Here is a 13,515-nt window from a genome sequence, read left to right on the forward strand (position 1 = left end):
TTAAGATTTAGATAGTTTATTCGAGCTAAAAAACACACACACACACACTCAAAATAATTATAGTTGCTACAGTCAATCAACACGCCAACTACAATGAGATTCAAAATGAAGTCAAATAGCAATAATTCATGTGTTGTATAGATTGCAAAGGTGTGGGGTGAAGCTATTCAGCTTATATATGTTTATCTGTACATGTCCATTTAATTGCTTTTGCATAACAAATATTAACAGGGTACACAAAACCATCAATCATTTACTTTATTTTGAACACAATAGGGGATCCATATTGAAATGGAGAACAGCAACATATGGAGAGTTAAACGCCATTTATAAACACTAAACTATATTTTTGTCCACTGTCACAGTCGTAACAAAAAAAAAAAAAAACTTAAAAGCTTTGTGTGACTCTGGTCATCTGTTTCAAGCATTATCAGAATTTCCTGGAGTTTGTTTGTTGTAGGGAGGTTCATTTCAGTTTTACGAAATGATTTCAGAAGATGCTGCGATAAATATTAGTTCGCATGTCATTTTATTTTCTGGGAAACACCCAGAGGTAAATCAGATTTTCACCAGTATAAAATGAGGTGATTATTCTCAGTCCAGTCCTTTCACTCTTGCAGCTCTTCCTCCTTGCTGAAGGTTATCTGGGCCAGCTTGGCGTAACTTTCGAAATGCCTGGAGCCCAGGTAGGTGCCAAAGAAACCTTGCAGCAGGAAAACTGCTCTCATCTTCTTAAAGACGGGTCTGGAGACGTCCACACAGTACCGCAGTATTGTGCCCTTCTCTGGCATCGGAGCCGTGCTGTATCTGGATGCAAGGCCGAAATTCAACGGCAAAGCCAGCAGCATCGGGTAGACTCCACCACCGACCGCCCCGACCAGCGCGCCTCTGATCAGGGAGCAGGTGGGGCAGTTCAGATCCCCGGACAGCAGCGGCTGCGACACCACCGCGTTGTACAGGGCGGTGGCGGTGAGGAAGGGCAGCACGGCCATCGGCAGGTTGGAGGCGATGCGCGCCGCTTGGACGTTCAGGGCCCTCCGGTACAGGCTGTTGGCGATCAGCCCCGCAAACGCGGCGTTTCCCCCCAGGTACAGAGGTCCGTACGAGAATAACTTCTGATCAGAGTCGGGCAGCTTCTCAAAGTTCTTCAACAGCATCTCGGCAATCACTGCTCTGGACAACCCCGGTCCGCTCTTCTGCTCGGCGTGTTCAGACATCATCCTCTCAATGAAAGCCACAACAAACCTGTTCTAATAACAGGAATCTTTGACAAACTCCACTATAAAAATGTTATCAGGTTAAAGCTAGGGCGCAGACATATTGTACCCACAATTCCCTGTTCATGCAACGTGGGTTTTTTTTTTACCCTGCGCACAGCCTGGCAGGCTTTTTACAGTAATTTTACGATGATGACGAACTTTCAAATTTCAAACAGATCCCTATTTGTAGGCTTTAAAAACCTGTTTTATTCTGTATGTGCATTTGGGCATTCCTTTTATGAGAAATAGTAAATTAGTTTAAATGGATTGTTTTTCTGCGACTTTGTTTTAAAGGGTTTGTTTTAAAGGTTTTAAAGGTATAAATATTTTATATAGTTCAAGTCAGGGTTACTTCAGAAGCATAATCTTTATCCGCTTTATCCATTCCAAAACCAGATTTGTATTAGCCCTCTTACAGATTTAATCTGTTTGCCTTTGTGTTATTTTTAAATGTTTCCGCTCATCAGATGAATACTAACAGGAGACAAAGACAGTCAGTGATAACTCTGTGATAAAGTACAATTTAACTTTATCTAAGAGAACATTACCAGAAGTTTAGGTATAACTCCAATGATGTGACGTTCTATTCCTATTAAGTTTAGGAGGAGGAAGGTTTCAAAATATATCACATGGACTTTCCTTGTTCTCTCCTTGTTTTCATTGTCTCTGCCAACTCTTTGTCCTCGTCTCTTTTTGTTTACGACTTCTTCCTTTAGACCACAAACATGCCTGACAAGATAAATGAGCTGTATAAAATTGCTACATAAAATGTAAGGTACTAAAGCATAAATGAATGAACATTTTAAAACATAATTTGTTCTTGAGTCTTTTCACAAATCTCTTATTCTTTCTTCATGTTTTTTTGTAGCCAATGTGTAAAAAAGGATATTTAAGAGTTTTATCATAGTATTAATAATTTTAGGATGAAATACGGGTGGAAAATCCGCTTTCTGTTCAACCAAAGCAGAGAATATAACGGAAGCACAAAAATTTTACTCAGATGTGAACGTGACTGTGCTCAAAAATGGGTGTTCAAGGCTAAAATGTGTAAATACAATAACTTTTGTCCACTTATTTGTTCAGAACTCTACTTCCCATAAGCCAATGCGGTGGGCTGCTGCTATGTGTCTTACGTCACGATATTTGGTGAAGAAGAAAGTTCCATCAGCTTCTACAGAAAGTCGCCATCTTTGAGGACTGGTAGACGCAGACGTTTTTCCAGATTCTTCGCTCGTAATCCTTATCCAACTGGTATTGACTTCCATTCGAACCTCACAGCTATAAATAAAGGTAATATATTCTCTACACATAGTGATTAGACGCAGTTTACCACGCATTTAAAGTCAAATTTCGACCGTTTGGTTTTTGTGAAATTCGACGCCTCGCCAACATGGCTGATTCTCTGCCGTTACATAACCGTTCTTTGTTAGGTTATTTTTTTATGTCTTTTACAACTAATTGCTTTCATTTGAAAATTATTGTGCAGATTAAGAAGATTATAGTTAACACTTTGGAGGGTGAAAATATAGTTTTTTGGTAATTTCTGTTATACGATCTACTGACGAAAAGTTACTGCTCCAACAAAACGCTGTAGTAGGCCTCCGTTCCTTTAGTTATTTTATGAAAATTTATGTTTAATCAACTATGAATTGCATAGTTGCTGTTGTTGAAACCTTGCAAGGAAAGATTTTTTTTAAATACAAACACTTCTGGGCATTATAAATGTAATTTTGAGATCACGTCAGTTGACACCGGCCTTGTATCCAAGGCCTAAACATTTTGTTGTCTTAAACAATTGCAAGGTTAAACTTTTCACTCTTTATACTAGCATACGATCGTTGAGGATTGTATCAGTGACGATGCAGTTTTTGAAATTGTGATGTTGGAAGTTTTTGTTTCTTCAGATTAGTTTTGGCTACTTCACCATTACGTCGTGTGTGTGTGTGTATATATATATATATATATATATATATATATATATATATATATATATATATATATATATGTATATATATATATATATATATATATATATATATATTTTTTTTTTTTACATATTTTCGATTGTATAAGGATGGTAGTTTTTGCGTCGACATTAGGGTGGTGTTCAGTGCAGTTCAACTCCCCCATTAGAAGCAAAACTGCAAGTCCTCCCTGCTGTTGAAGCCACTGTAGGACTTCCTTTATGAAAGTACCGAAAAGCTTCAGTTGTAAAAATCTGTCTGTTGCAATTCGCATTAATTAATTCTATTTTTGGATGCTCAAGTTGTGCTTGTTACTTGGTCTTTTAATAATTTGTGGGACTATTGTTTTTTTGTTGTTGTTTTTCTGCTTTAGCTGTGCAGTTCAACCTCCTGATATTAAATAGCAATAAAATTGTAACACACAAATGATTAGTGAATTCCAGATTATCTAACTTTGTAAATTTTTGTTTCTACATTCCCCAGATGCGTCACTCGAAGCGAATGCGCTCCCCAGGCGTCTGGCTAGACGAGTACGGCTGGGAAGACAGGATGGAGTGTCGCAAACGCAGAAAACGAGATTCACCTAGCAGTGACAGAGAGAATAGATCCAGAAGATCTCCTCGTTACAACAAGGCATATGACGGGTAAATAACTCTGTGCTTAGAGTCATCTTAGGATCAGTTGACGGGTATAGTCTCAACAGACATGTTGAATTTAATAAAATAAAAATCCCACAAACTGGCATTGTGATTCATTTTACTACTGGTATGTTGCATCTCAGTATTGCAATAAACAAGCTACTGATGAAGCAATTTGAGCTGAAACCAATTTGTGTTCATAAATGCTTGTAAAATAGGCAGTAGAGCCCAAATGCATATTCACACGTCTAAGAACAAACTTGTTTCCTCTTCCAAGAACTGTCTTTTACTTATTTGTCTGCTCTTACAAAGTCACATTGACCAGAGTTCCCTATCCACATTTCAATTTACCGTCAACAGAGATGGATAAGCAGTTGTTCTTTGTATGAACGCCTGAGGGCAGTATTGGCTTTATGAAACAGAACAGAAAACCTATTAAATCACTTTTTTTCTCCTTTTTTTTTAATTGGCCAAATGGATGTGGCCTTGCTTGTATATTAGCAAGTATTTCAAATTAATTCAAATTTTAAAGTAGCTGATGCAGATGAAACCACTTACTCATGTTAAAATACTAAGCCATTAAGGTGATTCAACTTTAAAGCACAGTGTGTGCCAGTTAGAGGTCAGTTTACATTATAAGGACAGAAAGACATCAGGAGGGCGTTGCTGAAATGACATTCCTGTGCTTGTGCTTTTTAGCAAGTTTTGCCTCTAGCAGGTGGTTGATTTTTCATACATGCTTTGTGTTTTCGCCTATTATCTGTAGTGAAACAGTACATACACTTTTTTTTTTTATAGCTGCATTTCTGCATTGTTTAGCGCTGAAAGGTTTATTTCAAAACTTTGGTTTATGTGGTTCGTTATATATATTTGTCTATAAAAATAAAGACAAAGGCAGATTGAAATTTTAGTAGAATTTTAAAATCCTGAAATTATAGCCTGCAATGTTGTTGGAGGAAATCTATTATTGGGCTTAAAGTATATATTGGTATTTACTGCCAAAAATTATGTTTGAAACTCATTCTGCCTTTCTTTTAGTGTAATTAAATCTAAGAAATTTCTCAAATTGTTCCTCCAAAGGAAACACCTTTCATATTGAAAACATGGATCCGTACACCACTCGATGCACTATTAAGTTTAGGTAATTTTGTGTGTGCATTTAATTCTTAGCTCAGCAGAGTAACAGCGTAGTATCTATTCATTTAGTAAACCCTTCTGCGGTTTCCGTGTGGTAATGCAGATCTTTTCGTAGACGTAGGTTCATATAGTTGCATCAGGTGTTTCCTGATCCACTCTAATTTTAATTCTGTAGAGAGGCAGACTTCTTCTTGGCAGACAACTGATACCAACTGGGTGCTAAGTCACCATGACTTTCTTGGTCTTTTTAGGGTGTGAACATGGCATGCAGGGTTTAGTTTGTTCCAAGGTTTTAGAAAATGCATTCGATGTCCTAGGGTAAGGTGAAGTTAAAGACCAAAGTTTTACGTGAGAAAAAGGCTAAACAGATTTAAATTTGCTGCTATACATATGCTTCATCAGCTGTTTTGTATTTGCAGATATGGGCTCACTAAAGTGTTTACCTCCCCGAGTACCAAGATAAATCAGGGATTATATTACGCACCATCAACTTTCAATGCCTAACACTAAATACTTTTTTGGGGAGGGCAGGCTAAGTATGAGTATTTGCCCAAACGTGTGGAGTTACATATTGGCTTTAGGACCCATCGTGCGACTATTTCTGCCGCGTTAATCTCTTTATAAACTGAATGTTGGAACTGAGCTACTCATTGAATTAGATTCAGGGTAGTTGGTTGCTGTAAATCAGCACGTCGCTATTAGCAAATGTTACATAAAAGGTTCAGGGATAGGGTGTCAGGCAGGAGGCTGACCATTAGCACCATCACATCCAGTCTTGATTTTAGTGCTCGATCTGTCAAGAACCTGACCTGCACTTGACTCGACTTGCCTTTTCAAGTGCTTGTTTTGTGTTGATACTAATCAATTTATTTTATTTTAGGCATTACTTGGAGGCCCGCAGTCTAAACCAGAGGCTGGATTCTCAGGAGAAGTACACCTGTGAACACAGTCTGGATGTGGCCTGCAACGATGACGGTTATGATGACACCTACAAGGAGAGAGATCTTGACTGGCACCACTACAGCAAGTCCTCTGGGCGTAGTGGTCGCAGCAGGCGAAGCAGTCGCAGGCAGAGAGATAGAAGGCACAGACGCAGCCATTCTCGGCACAGGTCCTCCTCGGTACGGGAAACTCCTTCTCCCTCCTTCCTCTATTTCTCCAGATTGAATGGCTCATTATCATGGGTGTTTAGCCAATGCTTAAATGCCCGTCTCTTTGTTTCTTTATAGTTGTCATACCCTTCACAGTTTAGTATGATTTACATAAATGTCAAGTAAAAATATTTTTTAGGTTCAGAAAGTAAGGGTTTTGTGAGTGTTTTAGAAATAGACAAGAGAAAGTGGACCCAGTATCTTTGAGTTGATCCTAGTGGTCAATCACGGGTCATGATTGTAGACAATTTAAACTGTTTGATAGCTTGCAAAAGAAACGTCATGTATATTAAGTTTAATCAATCAAGTTGAAGTGTTTCTGTACTTCTGAGAAAATCTCTCATCTGAAAATCTTGTTGCCATGTTGTTTTTCTTCTGTAACACACACCATGTGGTGGCCGCCGCCCATTTTCTCTGACGGGGCTGAATTTGAATTTGCTGCTCCGCCCATTCGCCTGGTGGTGTTACTGAACGGCCTGAATCTGTCCACCCCTTCACCTCCCCCCTTGGCCTGGTTGAATGAATGACGATGTCGCGTTGTGGTGGCCGGGTGCTGGCTGATGGGTTATTGGTGTGATGGCGGATTGCGGCGGTTCCGGTGCAGAGGAGGAGCCATCAGCGCAGGAGCAGGAAAAGATCCAGGAGTGTTGAGGATGATGACGAGGGTCACCTCATCTATCACAATGGAGACATGCTGAAAGCGAGATGTATAGAATATACACTTTTTTTTTCTACTGTTGTTCACACTTTGTCTCTCTCACTCTGGTTTTCTGGATATTTTCAAACATTAGTTTAGAGACTGATATTTGGCCCAGTACAGTTAAATTACATTTCTTGTCATTTTAATTTATTTAATGGTGACTTTGCCAGTTAAAATTTTAAGCAACAAGTTGTTTGTAATTGTCTAGCTAGAAAGAAATGTAATATGATGAAAGGCGGTGATTGTTTTTCCACCCTTTCAGTGCTGTTTGTCTAATTTCTCCTCTGTATTTCCCATAGATGAGATTCTGTGTACTCTAGGAGAGGGTGCCTTTGGAAAAGTTGTCGAGTGCATTGATCATGACAAGTAAGTTCTCAGGCTTAAGAATATGGCTTTAATAAAACCTTTAAAATGTTTTGCTGTTCAAATCTAAAAATTTGAATGAATTTCAGTGATGGGGCTCGAGTGGCTCTGAAGATCATTAAAAACATAGACCGCTACAGAGAGGCAGCTATGTCTGAAGTAGAGGTCCTTAAACACCTGAACACCCTTGATGCTGACCGAAGATAGTAAGTTCTCTCATTATAGCAGAGATGCACCGATGACACTTTTTGATTTTTTTTTCTTACTATAACACGTTAAATAAGTTTTTGAGATAGAAACATTTAATTATCCATCTCTGCCTAACTGTATCAGCAAAATAATAATAAAAAAAGAAACTATAGTATGCAATTCAGCTTCTTTAACTTTATTCTTGTCTTTCTTTCTCCTAAGTTCCTGTGTCCATATGCTGGACTGGTTTGACTACCACGGTCACGTTTGTATCGCTTTTGAGTTGCTTGGCCTCAGCACTTACGATTTCTTGAAGGAAAACAACTTCCAGCCTTTTCCTGTCAAACAAATCAGGCATATGGCTTACCAGATCATTCGAGCTGTGAAATGTAAGTAGCATTCACTGTTTGTGCACACGACATTCATTTGTTGTGAAATGGTTACATTGACTATAATTTTTTTTTTCTTTTTTTTACCTTGCAGTTTTGCATAAAAACAAACTGACTCACACAGATCTGAAGCCTGAAAACATTCTACTGATAGATTCAGACTATGACATGGAATACAACCGTGAAAAGGTAAATTGACTATAGTTGTGCCTGGTAATGATGGACAACTTAAATGTTGAGACGGAAATCAAGTTTGTTCAATGTTTGTTCTCAGAGACGAGATGAACGAACACTCAAGAACCCCGATGTGAAAATTGTAGACTTTGGGAATGCCACCTATGATCATGAGCACCACACCTCTGTCGTCTCAACTCGTCACTATCGTGCTCCGGAAGTTATTTTAGGTGAGTGTTTTATTACCGTAGCAGCACAAAAGGTTTAGACAAATCTGTCTGGTTTCTTACTTGGTTTGTGATGTCTTTCAGACCTGGGCTGGAACCATTCCTGCGATGTCTGGAGTATTGGCTGTATTCTCATCGAGTATTATCTTGGAACAACCCTCTTCCAGGTAGGTGGCGGTCAGTGACGTGCGGTGAGGTTCATGGCTGGTGAGGCACCGACTTAATTATAATCAGATTTACAAATTGAGACCCCCTGCATGTTGTTGTTTACATAAGGAAATTCTGCGCATGCGTACAATGCTGGAGGGCAAAAAGACTATTCTTTAACATGTGATGCTTAGCCGCGCCGCAGAATAATTCCGTTATCTCAATCAAACTTAGACATGTAGATATTATTAATTTCGTGCTGTGCTTAACAGCAAAGGGAGAAACCGTTAAAGTACAACTCAAAACCACGTCTTTATCGCTCTCTGTATCGCCGCAGCTACTGTATGGCTAGCTCACTATTACCTTCTCTTACTCTGCAGTTGTGGAGTCACAATTTCTGGGTTCATGAGCGCCCCCTGCCATGTGGCATGAAAACTGCCTGCCTCACCTCGAATCTGTTCTCTGCCGTTTATGATCGCTCCTCAGGACACGAAACATGATACACACTCAGTTGGTGACAATTAAAACACAGTACATTAAATACATAAGCTAAATTATGGAAAATCAGTTCATACATTAAATGATATTAACCATTTTATTGGTGACGTTCAGACAGGAGGAGCATGCTCTCATAGAATGGCAACCGGTGCAGTTAGCGAGAGGTTGATCAATCCCAGGTGTGGCTCAGCTCGCTGCTGCCTCACCGGCTTCGCTTCCAAGCATTTGAATGAGAAAATTCAGCGATTTTGAAGACAAAAATAATCAGATTTGGTTAAATTAAATGAAAACACTTGATGGTGTTTTCTTTGTCTTGATGGTGTTTTCTTTGTCTTCCCATTTAGACACATGATAGTAAAGAGCATCTTGCTATGATGGAGAGAGTCCTGGGTCCGATCCCTACAAACCTCCTGGAGAAAACCAAGTAAGCATTCATTTATAGTTCTAACAATAAATATTTGGATTGTGCCATTCTAATTTTGATCGAAAATACTTCCTGTTTCCGCAACTCATTTTACACAGGTAATATTACATTTTGTAATAATCAAAGATATTACCAATAATTTTTACTGCTAAAAATGTTCAGTAGAGTGCTACGTGATTATTCTGACAAAAAGCACCTAAAATATTACTTAGTCAAAAGGAAAGTATTACAATTGGGTTTTATTGAGCACAAACTCTTGATCAAAATGGCAGCATTTTGCCTCATCTGTAAAACTTCTTTCCTCAGTTTGTTGGATTTTCCCCTCAGCTTAAAGCTGTTTTTAATTCGAGAGAATTAAGTGTACTCCTCCTCTGCTAATTCTTATGTTCAACTTTTATTCTTTCATTGAATTTTTCACAAGGAGTAGAAGTGGCATAGATTAAGCATGAGACGTTTGCTTTAGTCTAAACATTTGCATGTCATATAGGAAACGACGATATGTTCACCGAAACAAGTTGGACTGGGACGTTCACAGCTCTGCCGGGAGATACGTCAAGAAACACTGCAAACCCCTCAAGGTACGTGGTTCATTGTGGAAATAGAATTATTTAAATGCATCTTAAAACAAAAGCAAGTGCACGCTTTCTTCATGCAGAAATTCAGTTCTACTTCCTCATTTTGCTATTGTAGTAGAAGTAATCACTTTCAAACTCGTTCTCCTCCACAGCATTACATTGTATCTAGAAGTGAAGACCACCGGCTGCTCTTTGACCTGATAGAGAAGATGATGGAGTACGACCCATCGAAGCGCCTCAGCCTGGAGCAGGCCCTTCGACATCCCTTCTTCGACTGCTACTACAAGAGCAGCAGTAGCCGGAAGAGCGGCAGCCGAGGCAGCAGCACCAGGAGCTCCAGCAGCAGCAGTGGCGGTAGCAAATGAGGCCGAACCTCTCAATATATAGACCTACCTGTTACCATGATGGTTCAATCGGCCTCTATATCCTGACTCTCCAGGAGAGATCTACTCTTGACTGCATCAGTCACCGCCCTGCTTTGCTGTCCTGTCCATTAAACTGCTGTTTGGTCGCACTCATAAAGTTCTCATTACTTTTGCCATTTAGATCTCAAGTTCAACCGTTTGTTTTTTGTTTATTTAAATTGTAACATTTACACTTATGCCTCTTTAAATTATGGGATTTTTAGTTTGTATATTTAATTGACATGGGTAAAAGAGTTGATTCTTGCTTAACAGTGCTTTCTTTTGGATTGTGAATGTATAATCTACATTGCAGGGTGAAAACTTGTATATAGTCTTTGTTTCCATTTTTCATTGACTGGTTATGTATTTTTTGCATTATACGTCTCAATAAACGTGACCAGAAAGATCTAAACGATGCGTAAGCGTTTTCATTATAAGCAGTACCTTTAGTAATCCACATGATGGCGGCATGGAGCCCTTTTCTATTAAAAGACGATCACCTGAATTTAACCAGATCATCTGAATTCCCATCAAGAACGGATTTTTTTTTTTTTTTTTTTTTTAAAGTATCGAGGTGGTGAGTTTATCAAAGCTGCAGATTTTGGAAAATCATGTAAGGTTTTCAACCAAAACATTTTATTTTTCTGTGGGCAGGTTCGACCTTTACTGAACATTGTAAGATTGGCACTGACTTGTTTCAACAACCGTAAATAAAAGTATTAAATTATTCAAAAGGTTTTATTCTTCCCTAAATTGAGATATTCATTAGTAAACCAGTCTCGGGAGAGTCAGCGCATAATGAGCTGTGCGTCCTTAGTGGGCTCCGTTTGTTCTCGGGTTATTTTCACACCCAGTTGTCAATCTGCAGCCTCCCACGTGGTCAGGCAGGGCGGCGTAGCCACACCAGTTTATCGCGCAACTTTTAGAAAGGAAAACATCTGATCCAATCGTATCCCCTCAGAAAGCTCCGATGTGAGTCTTTTCTGGTTGGTCTCCGCGTTGCTCCCATCTGTCCGTGGTTCAAACCCTGCGCGCACTGCTGCTTCCTCTTACTCCAGGACAAATTTAGGATTGCGCTTTGAAGCCTGAGCCCACTGTGCTGCTGTCTGGTGTTGTTACTGAGTCAGGAGCGCTGCTTACTTACTTCACCGAACTTTATTGCAACTTGTTGACAGGACTGCATCAACAAAAAGAAGGAATTTCGGTTTGGTTCTGGTCACCGTTTGGGAGTTTTGAAGCATGGAGAAAGCCAGCAGCGGGTCTAACGGGGAAAGCAAGCCGGTGTGTCAGTGTGCCACCAAGTCCGGAGTCCAGCAGTGGCTGCCTGGCTTTCCCATCGCTCTCTGCCTGCTCATGTCTCTGAGCTCAGTCACCGTGTGTCTAGTGATGAGCTTCAGGACCCACCGGCTGGAGAACCGGCTGCACATGGAGATGGACAAGGCGCCCATCCTCCAGGCTCCGCAGAGGTCTTTCAAGTACGAGGATGGGACTCTCGTTTCAGAGCTCAGCGCCACAGTGGGAACGCTTGTGGAGGAGGTACATGATCAAAATCGATTATTTTTTCTAAAGAAATATGTGGTGGTTGGGAATATCTCCTGGTCTGCGCCATTAGGGATTGGAGGAGAACATAGTCTACTGCTAGACTCCTCAATAAATTATAGATGGACCAATCAATCAGCCATATGTAGGAAAACATCAATTTTATCTTGATCGGCTCTGATGATCATCAGTGCAGAAAAAAAATTTTTTTCCCCCTCTCTGTCTATCAAATCATCAAACTAATAACTTCCTTCCAACTTTTTTTTTGTTTTTTAAACACAACCAACAACACATACTATGGCATTTTTACGAGTTTAATAAAGGACAAGATTTAGAGACATGAGGCTTTTACACGTGTGATCCTGTAATTCTTTGTTTTGTGATTGATTTAAAATTGCTATTTCTATCAGAACTCACGTAGCACATACTTCTTCCTCTTAAAAAATTAATCTTCAAGTCAGACCTCCAAGAAAACCAGAAATTGGTGTCCACTAGGAAAAAGCCTGATCAGTGCATCTGTACGACCAGTTGTAGCAGACATCTACCCATGTCTTCGTTTAAGCTAGATAAGGACTGTATGTGAGAGACAGGGAGCTTGTACAACATTATAACCCATCCTATGGCCATGCAAATAGAAGTTTCATTGTTAGAAATATTCTATTTCTTACTCTGTTTTGTGTGTTTTCAGAAAGTGGCAGCTCTGATGCCGAAATTGCGGACCGCTAGGGATGTTGGCCAAGAGTGCTCCTGTCCTCCAGGTATCTGTATCTGTTTTTTGTGTTTTTTTATCTTTAATATCTGCCATTACCAAAACAGACAAAACACACAAAACATGCTGTGCAAACAGTTTATCTGCTCCTAAACTGGAGGATTTGTGAAGTCTGAATGATTTCTCTCAGAGCATGACTTTTGGACATTTGGGACGTCCAGCCTGATCCCTCCTGTGTCCATCGGGGGGCTGATGTTCGCCTCGGTAGACGGGGCCAGTTGTGTGCCAGGACAGGCTCTGCTGGACTTGTGGTGTTTATTACAGGGGGTTTGTGATAGTTCCCCCGGTGGGGAATGGCGTGTGCTCCACATCATGTTACACACACAGTTCCCTGTAATGCCTGTGGTTTGAAGAAAGATGCTATCTCTCTTATTTGGGGTTAAGTTGCTGGTTTGGTGTGATGTATGTGCTGAGAGGTGCCCACACATACGGGTGAGGTCCGAGCTCCTGTTTGAGTGACCTGCCGACCAACTGTGTATTTGATAGTTTACATATTTTACTTGACCTATGGAAGGGGAAGCCGTATAGGCCAAATCCTTTGCCTTCTTGCAACAGGATGTGTGTCTGCGTGTGCGTGGTTGTGTGAGAGTGTGTGTTTTAGTGAAGCTGACATTCAGACAATCTGGCTTTTTTTTGTGTAGATTTTTAAAACATTTTCTCTGGAGATTTAGCAAACTTAGCTGGATTAATCATATTCAATCCTGCAGCAGTATTTACAGTCGAAAGGTTATTTCTAAAACGAATAAACTCCGAACTCTGCATTTGCATCTTGTTGTCAACATTTTTACTTTTTTTTTCTTTTGCAAACAAAAACTTCTTCATATTTAATTTTGATTTAAAGTGGGGGATCATCAAAGTGATGCATTATTGTGAAGGGGAAGGAGGTCAAAGGGTTTTTGTAAAATGTTCTTCAAAAATCTAAATTCTTAAAAATTCCCCAGAGCATGATTCTGCCACTCACATGCCTT

At 39.8% G+C, this 13,515-nt stretch overlaps 3 protein-coding genes across 3 annotated transcripts in view; 2 read left to right on the top strand and 1 right to left on the bottom strand.

Moving 5' to 3' along the window:
- Positions 1-242: 242 nt before the first annotated feature.
- On the bottom strand, positions 243-1,357 carry tmem126a (transmembrane protein 126A). Its single transcript, XM_014992187.2, has one exon. It carries the CDS (start codon positions 1,218-1,220, stop codon positions 609-611), a length of 612 nt encoding a protein of 203 aa, XP_014847673.1. The 5' UTR covers positions 1,221-1,357; the 3' UTR covers positions 243-608.
- A 1,035-nt stretch (positions 1,358-2,392) lies between these two features.
- On the top strand, positions 2,393-10,651 carry LOC106920882 (dual specificity protein kinase CLK4-like). The gene is made up of 13 exons (XM_014992188.2): positions 2,393-2,549; positions 3,707-3,867; positions 5,879-6,119; positions 6,754-6,856; positions 7,149-7,215; positions 7,302-7,418; positions 7,624-7,790; positions 7,885-7,979; positions 8,065-8,194; positions 8,276-8,358; positions 9,181-9,260; positions 9,748-9,838; positions 9,988-10,651. The coding sequence occupies exons 2-13, from the start codon at positions 3,707-3,709 to the stop codon at positions 10,198-10,200; spliced, it is 1,548 nt and encodes a 515-aa protein (XP_014847674.1). The 5' UTR covers positions 2,393-2,549; the 3' UTR covers positions 10,201-10,651.
- Positions 10,652-10,793: 142 nt separating this feature from the next.
- LOC106934003 (uncharacterized) overlaps positions 10,794-13,515 on the top strand; it is a 147,425-nt gene continuing 144,703 nt past the window's right edge. The window contains exons 1-2 of the mRNA XM_088009643.1: positions 10,794-11,775; positions 12,467-12,536. Coding sequence (XP_087865769.1) covers positions 11,479-11,775; positions 12,467-12,536 — 367 coding nt within the window. The 5' untranslated portion in view covers positions 10,794-11,478. The remainder of the gene's footprint in view (positions 11,776-12,466; positions 12,537-13,515) is intronic.

The sequence above is a fragment of the Poecilia mexicana genome, unplaced genomic scaffold (genome assembly GCF_051168715.1).
Source record: "Poecilia mexicana isolate PSO_F unplaced genomic scaffold, ASM5116871v1 scaffold_10, whole genome shotgun sequence".
In the NCBI taxonomy this organism is placed as follows: Eukaryota; Metazoa; Chordata; class Actinopteri; order Cyprinodontiformes; family Poeciliidae; genus Poecilia; species Poecilia mexicana.